A 24,212-nucleotide genomic window follows, 5' to 3' on the forward strand; every position below is an offset into this window, starting at 1 on the left:
AATTCCTTATTCAATCTGGGAGTGAATGGAATGTCCTGCACTTAATGAAATAAAAGTGTTTGATTTAGATCTCTTACCAGTTTAATCTTTCATTCATAACCCACCTTTCCCCTCCTTATTTAAAGAAGTGGGGATAATTGAGAGAAAAACAGTCATAAGGGCATGCAAAGAATGTCTATTGCTCCCTTCCACAAATATTCACTGAACACGCATGTGCCAGACGCTGAGAATAAGCCCTCCCTGAGCAGTATGTGTATCACCTTTGGACCTCAGCTTCTAACAATCACATTATAGGGATCATATTCTTCTTTAACAACAACAACTAACTAGGAGATACAGACTTCCACCAGCTACCTGTCCCCCCCACCTCTAAATCAGGTTTTGCTCATCTTTTCGGTGTGTATAGTAGTAAAAAAAAAAAAAAATACAGTCAGAGACAGGCTGTACTACAGCACAGCTTAAATGACTTACCTGCATTACAATTACCGCGAGGGTAGCTAAGTGAGGGGTGTTTAGGAAAGGAACTTTATAGTTTGAATGCACTTCTAGTATATGATAGGCACTGCGGTAAGCAGTTTACATCCTTTCTCTTAAATTCTACATATTATTCCTATCTGAGCTTAATTTCCTCATCTAAAAAAATGGGATAATACTTCGAAACCCTCTCAGGAGGATTAAATGGGACTTATAGAAAGGAAGGTAATTTTTATTGAATAACTACTATGGGTCAAGCCCTGCGGTTTGTTCCTTCACATACTTTATCTCTTTCATTAGCTCCATCTTAAGAAAATGAGGTTAAGCAGAAGTGACAAAAGCTATTTTTCCCCAGTAGAGGAACCTTCACCAAGAACCCAGAAAACACATATTTACGAAGTGCTTATAATGTGTCAGGCATTTTTCTTGGTTGTAGTGAACAAGACAGAGGTCTGTCTCAAAGAGGTTTGGCATACTCATTCAGAAAATGTTTGGGGCTGAGAGGGGGCAGATAATGGCTCATACAGAAGAAAAATCAGTGGCACTGTTTTGGGCCAAGGTACGTTTCAGATGCCTATTAGACAGCCAACGGGTGAGGCTAGGAGGTGGAGAGATACGTCTGGAATGTAAGGGAGACATCTGGGCTAGAGATAAAACACTGTGAGTCATCAGCACATAGATAGTGTTTAAAGCTATGGTGCTGAATGAGATTTCCTGGGAAAAATGTGTAGGTGGAGAATACCGTTAAGGGCAGAGAGTCCCGAGGCCCTCCAACAATTAGTCATCTGAGAGACGAAAAGTATTCAAGAACCACAGAAGTGACCAATGAGGTAAGTAGAAAATCGCATGAGTTCAGGGTCACGGAAGCCTAGAGAAAAGTTTCAAGGAGGGAGTCATCACCAGTGAGGCTACCTAAAGGTGCATAAAATACAGAGAACGGGCCACTCATTTTGGCAAAAAGCTACCGTAAAGGCGCATAAAATACAGAGAACTTGCCATTCATTTTGCCTTTCACTGAACAGGTATTTATTGAGTACCAACTCCGTACTAGATACTGCTCAAGGGACTAGATAACTGCTCAAGGGACTAGAGTAGAGATACACCTGTGAACAAAACAGAGGAAAATCCCTGTCCTCATGGGTTTCACATTCTAGTGAGGGGGGAAAAAGATAATTAAATTATAGTATGCTAGTTCATTCTGAGCCCTTTACAGGAAGCGCAAGCAGAGGCGAGCGCTCTGGGTACGGAGAGTGGGGCTGCAATGTCAAATAAGCACAGTCAGGCTCTGGACTGGGAGCTGGCACCTGTCTGTCGTTACATCAAGGAAGGAAGCTTCCCTTTGCTTCTGAACGGCACTCGGTCTCCTTCAATTGACTTGAAGGACACCGGGGTTGGGGGGAGCGGGCGGCGTGTGTGGAGTGGGGAAGGACCCTTACTGGGGCCCTACTTGAAAGATTCAAACTTAGCAAATGGAATCTTGCCTAGAGTGCTGGGAGGGCAAGCCCTCCTCATTGTGTCGCTGGCAGTCAGAGGAGGATCTAATTCACACAAGGAAGACCTTTAGAAGATAACCGTGGAGCCACACATGGGAAGAGCATCCCAGGGAGAGGGCCCAGCAAGGGCAAAGACTCCGAAGTTACGGAGCATTTAAAAAAATAAAAAATAAAAAAATAAAATAAAATAATCAGGGAAGACAGCACAGAAGTGATCTGTGAAGTCCTGAATGAGCAGAGGGAATGAGAGAGGCAGGTGTCTGGAGGAAGAGGTTTAAAGAGGGAAGAACACGTGTGAAAGTGCCTGGGAAGCTGTAAAGACTCAGGAGGATGCCAGAGTGGCTGCGGCAGAGTAGGTGAGGAGGAGGGTGACTGAATGAGGCGAGAGGGGATCGGAGCCTTCATTGTGAGACAGGAAGCCCGGGTTTTGAGCAGAGGAGTGCCATGCAGGCTACTGTGTTGAGCAGACACTGTTGGGACCAGGGATGAGAGTGGGGAGCAAAGGCTGAAGCAGGGAAATTAGTTTAGAGGCAATTGCTATAATTTAGGTGAGAAATGGTGGGCCTTGGGCCAGGTGGTAAGTGAATGCAATGAGAAGTTTAGAGCAGGGGTCCCCAACCCAGGTTCCAGTCCGCAGCCTGTTAGCAACTGGGCCACGCAGCAGGCGGTGAGCGGTGGACAAGCGATGGAAGCGTCATCTGCCGCGCCCCATCGCTCACATTACAGCGGCCTGAACCATCTCCCACACCCCGACCTCCTGCCGCCCCCGTCCGTGGAAAAATTGTCTTCCACAAAACCGGTCCTGGTGCCAAAACTGTTGGGGACCACTGGCTTAGAGACTAGTCTCAATGTTAAAGCTGATGGGATTTGCTGATTAGCTGGATGTAGCCTGTGAAAGAAACCGCCAAGCAGGATGCTAAGATTATCTGCCTGGGCGACTGGAAGGATGGAGTTAAGGTGGGGAAGACGCCAGGAAACTGGGAATTGTTTTTGGACTTGGGAGATCTACTGCTTAAGGGGAGAGGCTGGCCTCAGTGGGAGTCATGGCCAGTTCTTCACGAGAGTATCTGCAGGCAGAAGAGGAAGCAAGTTCTTTCTTGGTGGTTTCTATTTTTTTCAGTAACATAGCAGTCAAGGTCATCAGCCAAGAGGGAGTATGCAGGGAGGTGTCTGAGGTTTGAAGAGAGACACAGTTGTCGAGGGGAGGAGGGGAATGAAGAAACCGGGGTAACAAAGTAAAATTCACCAGCAGCATTAAAGGCCCACTTGACCTTGACGTGGTTGCGTTTCCCTTCATCCATATTAAGGTGCACAGGTATGGGTTTGGAGTTGCAAGAGAGCTGGAATCATCTGTGACTGACGGTTTGCTGAGTACAATGGAACAAGGAGGAGGGGAAAGACATTTAGAGTCCAAGGAATTCACTCACCTGACTGCCAGGGGTAAGAGAGGAAGTGAAAACAACCACCACTGACAGCTTCAGGGGAAACTGTATCCCCAGGGGAGAGACAGGATTCACTCAGAGCAAAGAAAGCAAAGGAAGCATTCAAAAGGATAAGGATGCGGGGGATTTCTTATTCTTGGTAAAGCAGTTTCAGTGGCCATGATGCCGCTGGATCGGAGTGGGTCAAGGAGCAAGGGAGAGAACAGAAGTTGACAGAAAAGCAGATCACTATTTCAAAAAGCGTTGCTCTAAAGGCGCTGGAGTTAGCTGAAGGGTGGTTGAAGGCAAGGTATCTGTGTGTATTTTAACGTGAAAAGTATTACAGCATGTTTTTATACCAGTGGAAGAGGGTAAAAAATTAACAATGCAAGAAAGAAATGGGATAAATGTGGGGATCTTTGCAGAAAGCAAAGCCCTTGAGAAGGTCAGCGGACATTGGATCCAAGGCATAAGTGGAAGAACGAACTTAGAATTCGGCAGAAGGAAAGAGGCAAAGAAAGCTGAAGGCAGGAAGGTTGATGGAAACGTGAAATGGGAAGATTTGTTAGTTCTTGGGAATGAATCTACTTATCTCTGAAAGTATGAGGAGGTTACCATCTGAGAAGTGATGGGGGGAGGAAGATTGGGTATTTGATGTCAGATAAATAGCTGTGAGGAGAAATGGTCACCAGGTAGGGAAAACGAACTAACTAGGGAAGTGTAGTAGGTTTGTTTGACAGCATGGAGTGCCCACCTGAGAGGTGTGGTCATAAATCTGAAGTGAGATCAGTCAACATAGTTGTGTACTTTTTCCCATCAGGCCTGGCTGCTTTGGTACAGGTGCCAAGTAACTGGCTCACAAGGACTGTGGGTTTTGCCAGGTGAGTATGATGGGGGGGGTAAGATACAAGGGGGTTAGGATGTTTCCAATAAAGTGGTGAAAATGCTGGGCCATCATCTATGCTTCATAAGGAAGGAAGCAAGGATATGAAAGGAGTCATGGACAATGACAAATGGTAAGATCAAGGGACTGGAAGTCTGGATGAGGTTAAAGACTTGCTGGAGTGAAAGAACTGGGGTAAATGAACTCAAATGGTTCAAGACGATAAACCGAGAGGGGGGTGTATGAGGTTATAATTTAGAAGATGGTGTATTAGTTTCTCTCCCAATTAAATAAAAGCATTAACCAAATAAAACCTTAAGATCAAGATGGTGTTGCTTTTGGCTACATTAAAAAAAAAACACTTTCTGATTACATCTCTGGGTTGGTCACAGTTTATTTGGCTAGGAGAGTTTGAGTTAATATCACTTGATTTGAATTTTACAACAGATCCCAATATAAGATGAGTGCCCTGGGTTACAATACAGGCAAGCACTACAGCATATAGGGGAAATCTATAAAATTGTTTTGACATCAACCTTGAGGGATATATATGTCCTTGACTTTTCATATAAATTTATGATATCAATATTAAAATAAGAAAATGCTCATTCTGTAATTAAGTAGACATTTTCCAATGAATTCTATTATCCTAACAACTTTAAAGAGTAATAGGAATTCTCTGGGAGTATATATAAAAAAAATTAAAGGAAAATATTTTGCTGTTAAGGGGTTTAGAAATAAACACAAAAAACATTCACTATAAAATTTTTATTCCATTGTATTGCCATTTAAAATACAAGAATAGGGCTTCCCTGGTGGCGCAGCGGTTGGGAGTCTGCCTGCCGATGCAGGGGACACGGGTTCATGCCCCGGTCCGGGAAGATCCCACATGCCGCAGAGCAGCTGGGCCCGTGAGCCATGGCCGCTGAGCCTGCGCGTCCGGAGCCTGTGCTCCACAACGGGAGAGGCCACAACAGTAAGAGGCCCACGTACCGCAAAAAAAAAAAAAAAAAAAAACAAACAAAAAAAACAAGAATATAAGCAAATATCATCCAGTTGTCAGAAGATCTGCAGCATTTAGTGACAAATCAATAGCTTCATGGAAATTTTCAATTCATTAAAAAAAATACCTGAGTCATTTAAGTAATAATTAAGATGAGCTTTGTCTCTACGTATAATAAACTTCCACTTGGCTTATACAATTCCATTTTCTCCAACGGGAAGCTGTGTAGGATCCAGTCCTACCTTCTTCATTGATACGGCAACATCAAATAAATAGTCATAACACTCACACCTGTTAAAAAATAAAAGCAAAAAGAACTAAAAGTGTTCAGTGAAAAGAGAGTTCTCCAATCCTAACAATCACATTTTTCCTCTGCATCAAGTTAACCCTGTTCCTAGCAGATTTTTTTTTTTCTTTCCTCAATTCTAGGCAAAGTTTCTCTTAGTCTGTCTCCAACATTATTAAAACACGGAATCATACTGAATCATGCCACCATACTATACACTTCTCAGGAAATAAAAGGGAGTTTAAAATATACTACTTATGTAAATTTAAATTTTTTATTATGTGCCATTTTTTGAAATAAATACAGCAAATCTTAATGCAACTTGGGTTAGCTTTATTCTAGCCCTCAACTCAGAGAACAAGATCTGTATCTCCTTCTTGGTATCAAAGAGCATAGTGCCTTGCCAAATAACAGCTCATCTGAAAAATATTTCTTAACAAAAGAATATATAATACAAATAAAATATCTAGAAATAATTAATGATAAACTATTTAAATTTAAACCAATTTGACCAGTAACACACAAAAAAATCATACTCCGTTTTCAATCATAAAACACATTTCATTCTCTTTTAGAGTGTGGTGACTTGCCCCGGACGTTCTTTGGTTTCGGTTTACACTTACATGCTTTTAGCCTTCTCCCATGTCTCTCCCCAGACATAGACTCCATGCCGTCTGACTAGTACTGCACAGGAGTCTGGGTAATCATTCATTGCTCGGGCCATTCGCTCTTCGAGGTCTTTCTCCTCAGGTGCATTCTCAATAATGGGTACTACTAACATATCATCATATCTATTAAGACAAAACAAGCCATTTGCTTTCCTTTTTAAAACAAAGGCATTCATATATAAAATTTATATTTCTCTCAAATAACAAGTTAGACGTTCTCTTTATATCTGAAAAGCCACTCCAAATTAGGAACAAGATGTTGCATGTTATTCTGTGTATCTTGTATAAACAACTGTATCAAGAGACACCTTGGGAATTTGGCAGGCGTTGTTACAATCCTAAGTATAAGTGGCAGAAATTTGTACAGGATACCAAAACCTAACAAAGAAATTATCAAGATCATACAAGTATTTCCCTGAAGGATAGAGAATCACAGTAGTTTTAACAGGAGATGAGAAATGATAAATTTCAGAATTAGAAGCATAGGAAGGATTAACAATTGAACTACGTATTAAGGCAGGAATTTCCCAACGATACAAAATCATTCTGTTCTATCTCTGCAGGACCCAAAAGTGTCTTGGATAGACAAATAAATAAATGCAGGTGTGGTTTATGGCCCTGGGATAGCAAAAACCTTTTGGAGCTAACTATTAAAGGTATGACAATATTTTCAGAACGTTCTCAAATCTGTGACATTAGAACTTCTTTACCTTATTTTTAGTAAGTACATGTGATGAAATCAGAATATGCATTTTTCATTTTTGTTTCTGCAGTAATATTTAAGCAAATAGCTTGTTACTGGTAAAACTATGTCTATTTGTGAGGTCATTTACAGCCAATCAAAACTCAGACATGTTTTCCTTTTAACATGAATTTCTCTTGCCTTGTTAATGTTACATCTGCTTTTCAACTACCTCTGTGATGGCTAAACTTAACCAAAATAAGTTCTATCCATATATTATCAGAAGTTACTACTTTAGGGAAGGTACAGACTGAGTAGCTGTCATGTGATAAAGAACCTGGCCAACCATTATCAGGAACAGTACGAGGTTGCCCATTACTTCACTTAAGTAAAATAGAGGTAATTATAAAATATCCTTAAATGTGGAAGGAATAAATTGCTAGTCCCAAATCTTTCCTAGTATTGGCCAGGAGAACCACAAACTTATATTTTCCTCTACCATATACCGAACAGTCAGAAATATCTCCAGGTGCAAAATAATTCACAGCAAAATAAGACCTGAGGAACAGAGCCAGGGTAGTCCTTTGACCATCAAACAGTATTCTTTTCATTCTACCATAGGCATGTTGCATCCAAAAGGTACAACAATTATAGTTAACATGGTAACCTCCCCCGATAAGAATTAGGCATTTGAAAGTTATTATAATTTTTTTTAAGATGGACTTAAAAATTTAAAAAGTAGAATAGAAAATGTAAAAACTCCATTCTTTCTTACTCATCCACCTTTTATTGCCCCTTCTTTTGACTGGACACTTAGGATTCTCCCCAAATACTGATGAAGTATCACTGCCCCTGAGCTGTGATAATGACCCTGTTACTGATTTCCCAGCCAGGTTCAAACAGAATTGCAAAAGCATGTCAAAAAACTTTGTACTCTTTAAATTCTGAGACATTCAAAATAATATATAAAGTGTATACATTGTGATGCATAACAAATGACATCTTTTCATTCATGGCATTTGTTTTTCCACAAAATTCCAAAGGCTCTCTATTGTGCTCCGCTCCTCTCCACCGTCTCACACGTTCTTCTGACTTTTTTTTTTTTTTTTTTTTTGCGGTACTTAGGCCTCTCACTGTTGTGGCCTCTCCTGTTGCGGAGCACAGGCTCCGGACGCGCAGGCTCAGCAGCCATGGCTCAGGGGCCCAGCCGCTCCGCGGCATGCGGGATCTTCCCAAACCGGGACACAAACCTGTGTCCCCTGCATCGGCAGGCAGACTCTCAACCACTGCGCCACCAGGGAAGCCCCTTCTGACCTATTTTTATTTCTTCACCAAAGCAATCAAATGCCGATGAAACTGATAGCACACATAATTGCCTCTCCTTCAAGACCCAGATATGGAAAAGGCAATATGCGGCTATGCTTTTTTTAGTATGTACACTTTCATAATTTAAATATTTAACTTTTGTAAATAGGTGTTTCCCAGTGCTGAGGAATGCTTTAGGCACACAATAAATATTAACTAAAATCAAGTCCAATTAACTTCTCAGCACACTAGTTTAAACACATACAGTCTATTATGTGCAGTAACAGTAAGATATTGATGTAAGAACACTTCAGAAAAACTGGCACCCTTTTCCTCTAAACAAGGCAAAGTGGATTCAGCCCCTTTAGGAAATTGGGAAGGGTGAAGGCTCAGGAACAAGAATGCCTGTACATTCAAACAAAATGCCGAGCCTGTCCCTGAGCCCTGGGAACGTGTTTCTTCATGTCACTACTCTAGATTGACGAATAATTGCTACATTTTTGTGGGCTGGTGGGTTTAGCTGATTTTATCCAGAAGGCCTCTATTCTATACTATCTATGCCAGTTTCCACACTGAAAAATTATAAATGTATAGAGATCTACTTAATTAAAATAATTATAAAACTTTTTTAAAAATGAAAATATTCCAGAAATACTACATGAGATCAAAATGAAGCATAAGATTTAGTCAGAGCTGAAACTTCCTGAAGACAAAGTGAAGGTGAGGAGAGCTTGCTCTTGGGGTTTTTCAATAAAGGAACACACTCTTTCCAGCTCTGTAGATATCTCAGCCAGGATTTTTGCATTTTACTCTGACAAACATTTAATTATTCATGTTGGCAATAATTTACCAAGGCTGGGTTGGGGATGGGGAAAAGGAGGGGAGGCATCTGATTTGTGTCACTGAGAATAGATCTGGAAGTATAATATTAAGGGGGGTACTATCTAACACAGATCTACAACATCTCATTAAATACATAAAAAGATCAGTATCCTGTTTATTACAAGAAGGAGAAATACTGTTCAAATTTTTTTTTTTTTTTTTTTTTTTTTTTGGTACACGGGCCTCTCACTGTTGTGGCCTCTCCCGTTGTGCAGCACAGGCTCCGGACGCGCAGGCTCAGCAGCCATGGCTCACGGGCCCAGCCGCTCTGCGGCATGTGGGATCTTTCCGGACTGGGGCACGAACCCGTGTCCCCTGCATCAGCAGGTGGACTCTCAACCACTGCGCCACCAGGGAAGCCCTGTTCAAATAATTTAAGCAAAAAATAGGGGAAAATACCTGTAATACCCTCCTGAGATACATTTCTTTATTCCTTTGATCATCTCTTGATGTGTAATTTTAAACTCCCTTCCTGGGAAAAGAAGGGTGGCCATGACAGCAGCTTTAGAGTGGGTATGAATCACAGCACCTGCTCCTGGAGGGGGAAGAATACAGTTATATGCTCAGTGAAAACTAAATTGCACCTTTTAAAGAAAAAAATATATACACATAAACACACACACTTATTTGTATATGGCTGTGGACTCGTTTTTCTTGGCATGGAATAATAAGTTGGCAGCGGGTAGGAGGGGAGAAAGGAAGAGAGGAAAGAGAACTACTGATAGAGAAGTCAGAAAGCACAAGGAAAAAAAATTAAGCTTTATCCAGCATCAGGACAACGCACGATACTTTACACATGCTCAAGAAATATCCTTTACATGGTCTGAAATACAACTATAATGACTGTGGAGATCATAATCATAATACTACCACCACTCAATTAGGGATTCCTATGTGCCAGGCACTGGGCAAATCCCCTTTATAGATGTTATCTCTTCGTATCATCACAACAACCATCTCCCCCATTTAATGGTCAAGGACATGAGGCTCAGAGATGTTAAATAATTTGTCCATGGTTATTTAACTACGTTGTCCAACTAGACAGTAGTTGAAGAACTTGGATTTGAACCCAGTTTAGTCTGTCCCTTAATCATCAAGATATGCTTCATAGTGTAGGCCATATCTTAGTAACATAAGGGGATGGTAGGAATTTTAAGACATAGATGCAAGGGATTTACCTAAAAAAGAATTTGTATGCTATAAAACTCAGTAATGGCTACTTTTGCAATGGGAAGTTTATTTAGCTTTTTGCTAGGAAAGATTCTTCATGCTGTTAGAATCTGTTGCTGAAGTTTCATCCTTTCAGTAGTAGCTGATAATGTCTGGGAACAGCACATGGCATGATTACTAACTCTATATTGATTTTATTCAGGGGCTATACTAAAGCATGGTCCTAATGACTTCATTGCTAAGGCTGAGCCAGTACTTCAGTTATACTTTCCTATTTTTACATTGTCCTCTAGGTTCAACCTTTCCAGGTTGGTTTTCTACCACAATTTCTGGGAATTAAAGTAAGAGTCCTATTTTTATCATAAAGTAAATTTTTCAATCACTCCTACTGAAGTGAAGAAAAGGTCATGATTTTCCCTCATTTGTATTTTGATTAACTTCTACTACAAGTTCCCAGAGATATAACTCTGAACTAAGAGTAGGAATTGGATTGTAAATATAATATTTAGTTGGCTAACTTGACAATCTAGTGGAATCATATTGATCTAGGTTGGAATTCTGGCCCCAATACTCACTGGCTGTTTATTTTGGGAAAATCTTCCCAGAGCCTCTGTCCTCTCATATATAAAATGAGGTAATAATGGACCTCCCACAGAGGCTGATGTGAGGACTGAATGAGTTAACATATTTAAAGTCCTTGCACATAGCAGGTATTCAAGAACTGTGAACTACAACAACAATTGCCATTATTTACAGGAGCCTACTCTGAAAATATTCTTTACGTTGAATACATTTTCTGCCTACCTCTCATTATGTAAGCATTCATGAAAAGAGGAGTACACTGGCTTTTTTTAAGATTCTTATATGGTGGAGGTCCACTTATGTCCTTTTCATTGATGTCACAAACAAACATGTCTTCAGGCTATTTAGAGGGGGAAAAAGAAAAAAAGAAGGCTTATACAATATCAATTAGAAATGTCCCCTTTCTTGTGTGTGTGTGTGTGTATATATATATATATATACACACATATACACAATCCCATTTATATATAGTATATATAAACAGTGCTAATATATATACATATTTAACTCATATTTTAAATATTTATATAATTATAGTTTCTCTCTCAAAATTTTTTAGCCATTTTGAAAAATAAAAAAATGTTTTCTACTAATAAAAATCATCTCAAGAAAGTTAAAAAAATCGACCTTTAGAATTTGAAGAAAAAAGTGATATGGAAAATTTAATATGCATGTAATGATGTTGATGTCATTTCATCAACTTAGTTTCTCAGCTTTGCCATGTAATTTCACAACTATATTTCAGAGAGACTATATATAATCATTTTAGAATGGGTGTTATAATTTTTTTCACATTTCATAATATAAGAGGAAAAATACAGAGTAAAATTTTCTTATCCCTTGAGAAACTTAACTGCTACTGAGAAATGTTAATCTCGATGACGTACTTTATTTTTAAAGTTCTAAGGAATTATGTAGATCCACAGGTTTTTCCTAGTAATACATGCATATCTCTGACTTGTAACTTTCGTTTACCAGAGTTTATTACAAACTACAATATAAATGTTTTATTAATGAAGCACTATGCCTTAGACAGAATTAAGTATTATGTGCTTGTTTTAACTCTATTCTGGGTTTATTCTAGCATTAATACAGAATGGGTCTTCTCAAAATGTTGATACAAAGTTTTATAACTTTAAATTGAAAGAGCTTTGCCATTATTAAATATGAATCAGTTTGGTCCATTTGAGACCACCAATCTGATTACCCTATTAGCCTGATAAAGATGGTGTTATAATGCTGCAAAGTTAGAATCATTTTTTATTATGACTTAAGATTGCACTATTCGCTTTTGCCCTCTAGAGGCTGAATGAGAATTCAAAACACCTGATTGCAAGCAGGATACTTAACACCTTAAAAAATTTTAATAGTTACTTAACAAATGTTTGTTGATTAGTATTTAAATCATCACAATATAACCTCCCTTCAAAACTAAGATTTCTTTTAATATTAATTCCATTTCACAAAACAGTAATCAAGTAGAGAAGAACAGACATTTGGGTTTAAGAAGTATCCCTTTACCATACCTGAATGCGTTCCTTTTGCACTCCTGAAGGAGCAATGTAGATTTCATTGCTGGTAACACAAAATACAGAAATTGGTATTTATTTAACTCTAACGTTCTGCTTTTGCAAAAAGAAAAGTATACCCTTGCAGTCCAATCATTAATGATCTTTATAAATCAAGTCATACAAATAGCTGCTTTATTTAATTAATGGTGTAGGCTGTATAGAAAGAATACCAAATTAATTTTATAATGCTGGTGACACAGTAAAATGTTGATAGTTGCTTTTGTTACATTTTCATATATATTTCTTTATTTCCTTTTATGGTGCAAAATCAATGGTAACCAGGCTTTTATCTGGTTAGGGGAAATACAAATCTGAAAACATAAGTCTTTAGCATCTTTAAGCATGAATAAGCAGAGTTTATCTTACTATACATGGAACACAGTTATTCTAAAGTCCAATCAGGGGAAATATGCTCACTTGGAGTAGATCTCTGCTTGCAAGAAATCAGGGTTAATTTTATTGTTTGAAATGCTCTTATTATAAAACATGATGCTCAGAGACCTCTGCTGGATGGTTTGTTAAATTACAGCATTAACACTGGGCTACTTTTTGGGTGGAACAGTATATGCTTCCTAATTGAAAAACACTTCTATTTTGTGAAAATATTTGGTAACAAAGCCAGAACAATTGCAGAAAGTTAGAAATATAAAAGGCATGGCTACATCTGGAGATCTCTGTGTTACACAGCACATTGTGCTAAGGGAGATGCTATAACAATACCACTTACCACAAAGTGCTTTCAAACTTGCTCTGGAAATTAATCTAAAATCTTCTCTAAATTCTCTCCACCCTCAACAAAGGTCCTTTGGCTCATGTATCAGTTTCAGTTGCTGCCAGAGGGCGTTAAAGAACTGCCACATAATGCAAATGAAGGAAATACCAGCACCTGCGCGCTCCAGCATCTGCCACCGAGGCATGGACATAGGGACACTGAATAAATATTAACTGTTTCCCAGTGAAAATGAGGATGACTGCCTATATTGAATTGAGCTATCGAAGTTGGGGTTACTAATAAACCTATAGACTAGGAACTTAAAAAAATTTAAGAAAGCACCTTTAAGGATCTACTGGTAAATTAAGGTCTAGAAAATAAATGCCTGATAATGGGAGTGAAATCCAAAGCAGAGTAAGCTTTGTTCAAGCATTCATTTTCACAAAGTGCCTATTGCTTTAGAACTTTGTTGCATAAGAAAACCATAAAGTGGCACTCCTCTGGAACCAGTGGGAATGCATAGGGATCATTACTGTTAAAACGGCCCCTTATAAATACCAGGGATCCAAATCTTTTGTCCTCATGTAACATGAAAGAGACTCTAGAATCATGTGTGGTACCTAGTCCAGTCACCTCCGCTGGTAAGTGGACTTGTAGGTCTTCTTGTGTGCGGAGATATTTATGCAGTCCTGGGAACAGACTCAAATAAAGTTCGAAACAGTCTGCTGGTAAATAAACTCCACCTACGAAGTGGGAAAATCCAGGGTTTTTATTCAGTTTGTTCAAATAATTTGGGATGCTAAATGTCTTTTCTTTTTTTTTTTTGGCCATGCCACATGGCTTGTGGGATCTTAGCTCCCCGACCAGGGATTGAACCTGTGCCCTCAGCAGTGAAATCGTGGAGTCCTAACCATTGGACCGCTAGGAAATTCCCTGGTATGCTAAACCTATTTTTATTACTGCCTTTATAAAATGGAAATCAGTTTAGACTTTGATCAACTTTGAGTAATTAAAAGATTAGCTAAATAGGTTTTAGAAAAAAGTATACCTACAAAGAAGGAGATACATGGATAAAAATATTAATACAAAGATGACAGAGCCTTTATTTTAGGAGGGAAACATGCCAAAGACTAAAAGTGAAGTATTTACTTGGTACTGTAAGCCACAAACAAAAGCATTTTGAGTTTCAAGGTATTAAGCTTTAGAATTTATTTTCTCCATACTCCCTGCTCTTTCACAATGTGGTAAGCAGGTGAACAAAACACAAGAGTTTATAATACATGTTCAATTTTTATTTACTTAAAAAAAATCCTTTAAACCTTCCTATGATTCAATTATCTTGTCTACAATATAGGTTTATTAATTTTAATTCTAATAGCATACAACAGGATTAGTGTCTCTGACACATAAAAAAATAATGCTGTGAAAGACAGGAAACCAGCCTAAGTACAATGGCTGCTTAGTATCCTGGAATTGCCTTGATTATATTTTCTTGGTCCTCCATTTCTTCCTTCTGATTTAACTGTTATATGTGTCTTAAGCTATCTTTTTTTTTTTTTTTGCGGTACGTGGGCCTCTCACTGCTGTGGCCCCTCCCGCTCCGGAGCACAGGCCCCGGACGCGCAGGTTCAGCGGCCATGGCGCACGGGCCCAGCCACTCCGCGGCACGGACCCGTGTCCCCCGCATCGGCAGGCGGACTCCCAACCACTGCACCACCAGGGAAGCCCAAGCTATCTTTTATTATATACATTTTTGGCACCATACACCAATAGCACAAGCTGAACTGATAGTAGCCAAACCTTGGAATCAGTAAATAATTTCATATTCCCCAAAGGGCTTATTGCTAGAATTATTCTGGAAACACAATCTATTGGGTTTGTGCTTCATTCCAAATTTATTCGCTCTAAGCATCAGATAAAGAAAACCAAACTTTCACTAACATGAGAATAATACTGCTGATAAAATTATTGATATGGGTCTATGAAGTCATTTAAATATTAGGGAGAAAATTCAACATGTTACTACAAATTACCCACTCTACTCTGTAAAGCAAAAATTTAGTAAGATTCCAAATACAGTGCCATAAAACTGTGGCTGTTTTCACCTGTGACCTCCAGGAGGCTCCTCACCAATTAAGAAGCTGAGGAAAAAGCATTTTACAAACACAATGCAACTTCCCTATAAATTGACTGTAGTGCCATAAAACCAATTAATTTTAAGAGCTGCCAGTGAGTGTTTTAGGGTGACCACACATAATTTTAGTGCATGGTTCTACAAAGAATTTTAGTTTTACAAAGAATATAGTCTTTTATTTCTTTATGATCAAAAATATTCCCTCTTGAGATCTGCAATGGTCCCTTACCTGCATTCTATTTTTAACTTAGCTGTTTTTTTTGAGCCAGTTGGAAAAGTTATTTTAACTCAGTTTGGTAGAAAGCTCTCTTTTGTACATATACAAACTATTTCTGCAAATGCAAAAAAAAAAGCAGTTAACTAAAGGCAATGTTTAGAATATAATTTATTATAAGTAATACAGGTGAGAAACCAAATTACTAGGACTCAACTCCTAAATGAATAAATGAAACAACAAGTGTTGTTATTATAGGACTTTGCTGTGAACAGATCAACTTGAAAGTTTTGGCAAAATAACTTGAAAACCTGCAAAATGCTGATTGACACATTAGCACTGGGTTGATGGTAAGAGAGGACGCACATGACGGATGTCCCATGTATTGATACCATGTGGAACAGAACGTTTCCAGACTGAGAGCCTCCCTACACATGAACTGTGACATTTGTTTACTAAGGGCTCCCCTGTCATTTCCCACAGTTTAATTAATATTTCATGAATTCCTTGGTAATTTGAAGCAGATGAAATTTCAATGGCATCATCTTGTGGTATGCCATAAAATCCCCTTTGTTCAAAATGTTCTGATTACATTTTACATTCCGTTCTTTTCTAAACAATTCAACATTACATAAATATTGTAGTAATCCAATTTTGTTAAAGAAAGTGAATTAGGATAAAGAAATAAATCAAGTTACTCAGTTTTAACATTCAGCCTCCATACAATATTATTCCTAAAATATTTCAGGAGCAAATACATTAATCCTGTTCCAGAAACACTTAAGAGAGTGAGATTCCACAACCTCTATTTTCATTGTTAGTAGGTTACTTATTTCTTCACCCTCTTAAAGGAAAGACAGTGAGTAAGTCTAAAGAACAATTAACTACTATTCATTCCTTCTGTTTCAAGGCCAGTACCTCTTGTTTTGTCCTGTGAACAACATGGACCTGCAGGTGCTATGTCCATTAATAATGATACATGCATTTAGAAAGGCATATTGCCTTTTTTTGGACTCAAAAAAATGTAATTTTTAGCATTTTAGGTGGTTAGTAATCTATATTTAAGTGACTTTAAAATATGTATCTGAACCTTTGAAACAAATCCTGTCTATCCCGAGGGGACCCTTGGTAGTTCCAGACATATGAACATACCCAGCAACATGTTATTTAACTTTGGTACTCCATGGACTGGGGACCAAATTATTCTGATTAGAAATTATGGTTCTTAAATCCTTAGATATTTATTATATCTGCAACATCTGCACAATTATTCCATTCAGTTATGCAAATACCTATTTCTCTATTTAGAAACTAAATACCTTCAGTATCATAAAACTGATCATTGGTTGTTCTTTGTACGTAATACATGTTAGGCTCTCTGTGGTCTACTTATATGGAGAATTCTCAGAAATGAAATCAGCCAGAAACTTACCCGTGCTTCAAGCTGATTCCTCCTCCAGTCCCAGTGACCCAGCCCAAATGGTAAAACTGTTTGCAGAGCTCTGGGATCAGGTATTTTGGATGTTCCTTGTCCTTAAAAAGAAGATAATGATTTCTAAAATAGACATTATTTTATCAAATGACTATTCTAGATGATATCTCTATTAAGAAACCAATTTAAGGAAGTTTAAGAAAATCTACCATAGAGAGGTACGGGGAGGGAGAAAATTATTACAAAATATATTTTGTTTTTAATGTTTGGAATGTGGATCTACTATATTATTTTGCAACCAGGAATTATTCAGGGCCATACAGTCTAATATTATGGAACAGGTTGCAAGAACAAGGTGGAGAAATGCCCAGATTATATTACAAAGTATCTACTGAAATGGCTGAAATAAAATAGGATCTAGTGCTGAAAGGGACATGCTTCAGTCTGTCCAGAAAATTTCTTTACACATAACATCTTATTCAATTAAGGCATGATATACATGATATACTATGATAGTTATTTGTTTATTATCTGTGTTGGTTCAATTTTATTTTTATTCTAAAAATGTCCTTTTTTTCATAGCAATTGTATTGTTTTCTCTTATTACAAAAGCAATATATATGTATTATGGAATTATAAAGTCAAGAAATAATATAAAAAGCACTCAGAAACAATCATAATTAATACTTTCTAGGCCCAATCCTATGAAGATATATGTTGGGATAAACACTGAGCCTTATTTATTTATTTATACTGAGGTATAATTGACATAGAACATTATATTAGTTTCAGGTGTACGATATAATGATTCCATATTTGTATAAATGGTGAAATGATCAGTACGATAAATCTAGTTGAAATAAGAGCCTTACTTTTAAATGTCTAATGATTACCTCTTTAGAAAACAAAACAAGGCGTTTCCCCCTCTGTTTTAAAGCTAAAATTAATGAAAACAAAAACTATAATAAAGAAATACAATGAATTCCATTTTGGCAGTATAATATACAACCTTACCTTGAAAACAAGTAAAACTGCTGAATAAGTCATTCAAAAAATATTTCAAAATATACTGCTGAGCTGGCAAGAAAATAAGGTTTCACAGCCATAAAAGAAACAAGAGTGAGTCTACCTGGGAGGGAAGTGAGATCCAAAGCCCTAATTTCCCTGAAGGTATTTGCAAATCTCTGGTGACCTCTTCAATTTTGATAGCTATGCCTGTCACTAGAAACACAAGATAAAGCCTTGGGTGTGCTCAGAATAGGGCATCTAATAGAAAATCCCTACATACACATGGGACCCCAAGGGGCTATACCCTCCAGGTGAAAGTGAACAAGAAGTAGTCACACTGTGCAGAGAAGCACAGCTAGCAAACCTGCATATATAAATCTTGGCACTGGGTAAAGGGGAAAAAAACATCTTTGAGTCCAAAGAGGGATTATTATTGAACAGACTAAATTTTCAGCTATTTAATTGGATTTCTGAAATTATGATATTTTCCCAAATTCACTGTTAATATTTTACATACACATTTTATTTTAGATAAATACTACGAATGATCATTTGATGGAGTAGACTTAAATATATAAAATTAAAAACATGGGAATGTTGACATTTTTTAAAAGTTCTGATTGAACACAGGCTTAGGAGTTAATGGACACAAAGGCAAATCTATATTATACCTTTTATTGCTTACGTGACCTTGGGCCTCAGTTTACTCATCCATTAAATAAGAACATTATGAGGATTAAAATGAGATATAATGGATACAAAGCATGAAGCACAATGTGTGACACAGTCAATATTCGTTTTCTTCCCATTTTAACGAGTTAAAAATTCCTGAATTAAAATTAAAGTTATATTGGTCTTTCTTACATCTTTCCTTATGAAATCTAGCCAAAATTACCCATGCCCTGTATAATTTGCTATTTCCTTTTTTAGGGATATAAGTGATATTTTAATTACATATTAAATTACAGCTAATGAGAAGACTCCTGCAGTTTTCCAATCCTTAACCATCAACTTGCAGGGCACGTTGCAAACATTATAGAAAACAGTCTGTTATTAAGGGCCTCCCCTTTCCCTTTTGTCTTTCCAGTACTGAGGTATTAGAACAATTGGCCTGCTTCATGCTACAGGAATAACAATGGTAAGGCAGCTGTTGTTAATAAAGTTTCATTCAATCGCTCAAACCCACAAAATTACAATTTCAAGAAAAATAATCACTTAGCAGCAGGAACCAACAGAGATATTTAGTAAAAATGCAGTCATTTAAGTTATCCAGAATAATAAGAAAAGTAAAAATTAAAATATGTATTTTAATAAGAATTCACAAGAAAGAAAAGGTTTAGTTAGTATTTAGCTCTTCCCTGAATGTCAATATTACTTGCCTGTTATTGTTAGGTCTGTTGGAATAAGAATTTTGAAAGACATATCTAAAGATGGATTACAATCAACTTCTTACAGTAGAGGTTCCATACAGTGAGGAAGAAACATTTAACAGTATTTTGTATACACTTTCAAAACACTAAAGCCTAAACAGTTTTTGAATCAATACTTCATTTCCCCAATTTTTCAATCTAGTTATTTTAAGGAAATCAGCCTCGACTGTCACTGAGAGATACCTGCTCACAGCCAACAATGGCTCTAATCCCTTCCCCCACCTTTTCTTTCAATTTAAGCATAATAGAGGCATTATTCCTCAGGTAGAGGTTTTCCCAAGGGACTCTTAACAAACATAAAATGAACACGTGTCAAATGTATTTAGCCCATCAATTAAATGAGGGAACCAAAAAGATGATACAACGGTGTCCAAAGAGAATTCAAAACACACACACATAAAAATAATCAGGAATCCTGGATTTACAAATAAATGATATAGAAAAACTGGACAATATCCGCTGAAGCAATAAGTTGAATCTCTATAAGACAACTTGCCTTTCTATGAAAAATAATCATCTGCATTACTGTCAGCATTCTACAATTCACAGACCTGTAAAATAGCGTAAAGATAGCCCCAAGACACCTAGTGGTCTTTTCTGATCATTTCAGTCTTGCAGAATTTTTCCTCGCACTGGCCTAAGAATGGACTGTATACAGGCACAGTCAAAGTGTCAGCATTTTCTCTGTCTCTGGTCTTTGTTTCCTTCTGCACTTCTGATTCATTCTCCTCGTTGCATACTGGTTTTCTCTGCAACTTCACCTCCACTCAAAGCCCTATTTCTCCCTCCTACCTTCACTACACTTAAAAACTCTTCTTACGGGGCCTCCCTGGTGGCGCAGTGGTTGAGAGTCGGCCTGCCGAGGCAGGGGACACGGGTTCGTGCCCCGGTCCGGGAAGATCCCACATGCCTTGGAATGGCTAGGCCTGTGAGCCATGGCCGCTGAGCCTGCACGTCCGGAGCCTGTGCTCTGCAACGGGAGAGGCCACAACAGGGAGAGGCCCGCGTACCACAAAAAACAAAAACTCTTCTTACCAGTTAAGCACTGACTAGAAATCAGAAGACAAGGAGGCTGGCTTTAGCTTTGACCCCCACTACAGCGAGTCTGTGACCCTTTCTGGCTATCAGTGTCCTTATTTTAATAATCTGGATCAGTGATTCTTAGACTTCTAAATTTCAAGACCGGTAGTTTTTGTTGCTGCTTTTAAAATTTTAGGGACTGACATAAGGTTACCAGTTAATGACATTGGTTATATTTAACCATCCATTATCACATTTTTCAAAAAGGAAAGTGTATTTTTAACATAAAAAAAGTAGAAGGATAATGTTGTAATGAAACATAGTCCTTTAAATGAATGCAATTAATTTTGTGAAATTCACTTTACCATCGTCCTTATTTTTCTTATTTTGTAAGAATTGAGTAAAAGCTCTCACGGACACATATTTGGGGAGGATTAAAGTTATCTTTTCCTATTTGGTCTCCTTGCCTACAATTTCTCCTTTTTCTTCTTCTCCGGCTTACCCTTCACTCTATTATTAGTACAAAAATAATAACACTACTTTGATCACTGAACTCCCTTCCTCAAACCATTTAATGTTCAAATATCACCCCCTGGGTCTCTTATTTAAGTCCATCTGCTTTCTTGCTCCAATTTAACTTTTCACATATTTTCTTTCACTTTTTTACATACATCTCTCAGTTCTAGTCAACCTAGTTGTGGTAATCAACCTCCAGGATGGCTCTCCCTGCTTCCTGGTATTCACATCCTCATGTAGAGTTCCATCCCACATTGTACCAGGCTGGTCTGTGTGAAGACAGACTAAGATGTGACAGTATGTCACTTCTGATGGCAGGTTACTAAAGCCTACAGCTTCTGTCTTGGTTGCTCTCTCTTGGATCACCTGCTCTGGGGGAATCCAGCTGCCATGTTGTAAGGGTACTCAGCCTACGCAGAAGGCCATAGAGTGAAGAACTGAGGCCTCCAGCCAATAAAATGTGAGGAACAGAGGCCTGCCAATAACTTTGTGAGCTTGGAAGCAGATCCCAGCTGCAGTCAAGCTTTGAGATACCTGAAGCTCCAGCTGACAGCTTGACTGCCAACTCATGAGAAACCCTGAGCCAGAACCCTGAGCTAAACTCTCCTGGATTCCCAATCATCAGAAACTGTGTGAGACAATGATTGTGCATTAAGCCTAAGTTTTGGGATACTAGCTGTGCAGCAATAGATGACTAAGACACATTTTCTTGCCAGCCAAGAATACATCTTTTCCTCTTTGCACTGTTATTGCTCATGCTGGATCTCCAATTATCCCACCTCTAGCTGTCAAACTCTTGCTTGTCAGCCTTTACACCAGGCTTCCTACCCACTTCCCCTATGATTCCTTCTCTCATCTTCTCCGCAGGAAGTGATACTTCCTCAAACTCTGTGCCATGGCATTTGCACTGTGTACCTTTTTTTGGTATCTATTATATAGCCTCTCATTCATTCATTCAACAAACCTTTACTGAAGGTCCTGAATAAATAAATACGAGTAAGAGAAAATCCTTACCCTTGAGGGTTCAAACTCTAGTAAAGAAGTTAACAGCTGTGAAACGACAAAGCAATATATAAAACAAGATGGTCCAGGGCATTATGGGAACAGAAGCTACTGGTGGGAGGGGGCAGGAGTTGGGAAAAGCTTCATAGAGGAAGGGATGCTGAGCTAAGTTTTAATGAAGGATGGCCAAGTATGCAGGTAGGTGAAGAGGAGAAAGGGCATTTCAGTCAGAGGGAACTCTGAGTAGTTGGAACCGGAATTAGGTTCTATGGGATGGAGGGGGGAGGGAAAAAGACTGTAAGGACCTTTCATCTAAGGACCAACCATCTATGCTATAGATGGCTGATAACTGCTGAGTAGTTTTAAGTAGAAGATGATAGGATCATACTTTGTTTTTGAAACGTATCTACAGTGGCAATAAAGAGAAGAGGCTGAAGCATGACAACCAAGGAAGCAAAAGACCAGACCAGAAGAAGGATGTGGAAATAATTCAAAATGAAATGGTAAGGTGGTGATGGTGGAGATGGATCTGGAAGATAATTAAGAAGTTAAAAAGAAAGGGTGGGCTTTGGGTGAGAAGACTGAAAAAAAGGAAGGCTTAGAGGAATTCTAAGTTTCAGTTGGCTGAGTAGCTAAGTGGGTAGTGATGCCAGTCATAAGTATTTCTTGAGTGTCTATGTACCAAGCACTTCCTGGGAATTCAGCCATGAACAAGACAAAGTCTCTGCGCTAAAGGAGTTTATACTCTAGGGGGTAGTTTAAAAAAAAACGATGTCGACTGAAAAAAAATGCACAATGTGACAGTTAAGTTTAATTGGGGGCAAAATAACCCGGGAGGGAGCCTCTCAGCTCATAGGAACTGCTCCAAAGCGGTGGGGTGGGGGGGAGGTCAGTAGAGACGTGATTTTAGTGAAGGGGAGTTACATGGAATCAAGCACAGTGAGAGGCCCGCGTACCGCAAAAAAAAAAAAAAAAAAAAATCTGAAGTCCTGTTCTTCCTCGAACATCTCATTCCTAACTCCTCTCTGAACTCCTTTCAGGGTGTGTTGAAGGTCAACCACTCCAGTAGATAGTGACCTAAACCTTGCAGAGGCAGACAGTGTACGACAATTTTAGTTGGCAGTGAAAAGAGGAAAAAATAAATAAGCTGTAATAAGTGGGAAAAAGGAAACAAGGGACTTTGCTAATCTGTGTTAAGCCACTTATTTGCACAAGATAGTGGTTGACAAGTATTTCCCAATAAAATATGTCATGTTACTACTTTTTAATTGGGGCGTTCAGCCCCGAAAGAGAATAACAGGAGGAATAAGGACTTTCCCTGTATCTTAAGCAAGGCTTCTCACATTTTAATTGTTTATTCGTCTAGCTCTCCTCCAAACCCCAGGCCATGGTCTTAATCACCACCCTGAGCACTTGGGTGTTCCATAAAATTCTTAGTGCGCAGAAGTGAATGAAAAGTTATGAGCAGCCTGAGGGTGGATTTTCCTTTGACTTCTGCTTAAGGAAAAACCCTTTTCACGATCATCCCATAATCAATCTAAACCGAGACAGGCAAAGAGCAACTGTGCAGATGAAAAGTGCCGGCTACAGTCCACAGATCTGGCTCGGAGTACGTTTCCGAGTATCTACTGGGCGGCAAACGTCGGGCTGGTCGCCAGCGCGCAGAAAAGAAGCTCGAGACCACAGTCTTAGCTTCATTTCCACTCCAGAGCTTCACGTTTCCCAGCTTGGTCTGTCTTCATGTTAAGTTGTTTTGAAACACACACGAAAGACGCCCGACGCTCTCCTCCGTTATTTTTCCCTTTTCAACGTTTGGTGCCCAACCCCCGCCATCCAAGAATCCCATCGCTGGAAGGAGGCCCGCCTTGGGGCCCGGGGCCTCAGGTCTGCACGAGGAACGGAAGCGGCGGCGCGCGTGGGTCGCGTCCGAACCGGCCTGAAGCCCCACCCGACCTGCACCCCGCTTCCGCCGTCGCGCAGCGCCAGCGCCTCGCCTCCTGGGAATACAGTGCCCCGCCCCTACCTGCGCGCGACACTGCAGTGAGCAACAGTCTCCCTCCGGAGCGTGACAGCTAGACATGGCCCGGACGAGGGGTACCCGCGCCCTCCAACCTTCTCACAGCTTTGCTTCTGGCGCTCCGCCTGGGTTGACGCGGCAAGGGCCGAACTGCAATCAGGCGGTCCTGAGGGCACCCTGGGGGCGGGGCGGACAAGGCGAAAGGCGGGTCTGGGAGGGCCTCGCTGCCTGGAGACCCAACCGCGGAGCCGCCTGACCGGGAGGCGGGGCCAAGCTGTTGGAGGCGGGGCTAGAAGAGCTTGATTCC

The 24,212-nt window shown here is 39.2% G+C and overlaps 1 protein-coding gene and 1 long non-coding RNA gene across 2 annotated transcripts; one reads left to right on the forward strand and one right to left on the reverse strand.

Annotated features, from left to right (window-relative positions):
• Positions 1 to 1,125: 1,125 nt before the first annotated feature.
• On the forward strand, positions 1,126 to 14,624 carry LOC141279380 (uncharacterized). The gene is made up of 3 exons (XR_012333516.1): positions 1,126 to 1,304; positions 3,275 to 4,269; positions 13,221 to 14,624. It is a non-coding gene; the product is annotated as an uncharacterized lncRNA (long non-coding RNA).
• Positions 5,025 to 24,069, reverse strand: APIP (APAF1 interacting protein). Its single transcript, XM_004330386.4, has 7 exons — positions 23,912 to 24,069; positions 16,913 to 17,013; positions 12,376 to 12,424; positions 11,072 to 11,189; positions 9,497 to 9,632; positions 6,184 to 6,351; positions 5,025 to 5,565 (listed from the first exon to the last, which is right to left on the reverse strand). The coding sequence occupies exons 1-7, from the start codon at positions 23,966 to 23,968 to the stop codon at positions 5,466 to 5,468; spliced, it is 729 nt and encodes a 242-aa protein (XP_004330434.1). The 5' UTR covers positions 23,969 to 24,069; the 3' UTR covers positions 5,025 to 5,465.
• Between the last annotated feature and the right edge of the window lie 143 nt (positions 24,070 to 24,212).

Source organism: Tursiops truncatus, chromosome 8 (assembly GCF_011762595.2).
Source record: "Tursiops truncatus isolate mTurTru1 chromosome 8, mTurTru1.mat.Y, whole genome shotgun sequence".
NCBI classification, from domain to species: domain Eukaryota; kingdom Metazoa; phylum Chordata; class Mammalia; order Artiodactyla; family Delphinidae; genus Tursiops; species Tursiops truncatus.

Excerpts from the sequence above, each read along its gene's own strand:
- APIP (XM_004330386.4), bottom strand. The coding sequence starts at position 23,968 with ATGTCTAGCTGTCACGCTCCGGAGGGAGACTGTTGCTCACTGCAGTGT. Across the intron at positions 17,014-23,911 it reads CACTGCAGTGTCGCGCGCAG|GACAAGGAACATCCAAAATA; the intron begins GTAGGGGCGGGG and ends CTTCTTTTTAAG. Across the intron at positions 11,190-12,375 it reads TGCAAAAGGAACGCATTCAG|CCTGAAGACATGTTTGTTTG; the intron begins GTATGGTAAAGG and ends CCCTCTAAATAG.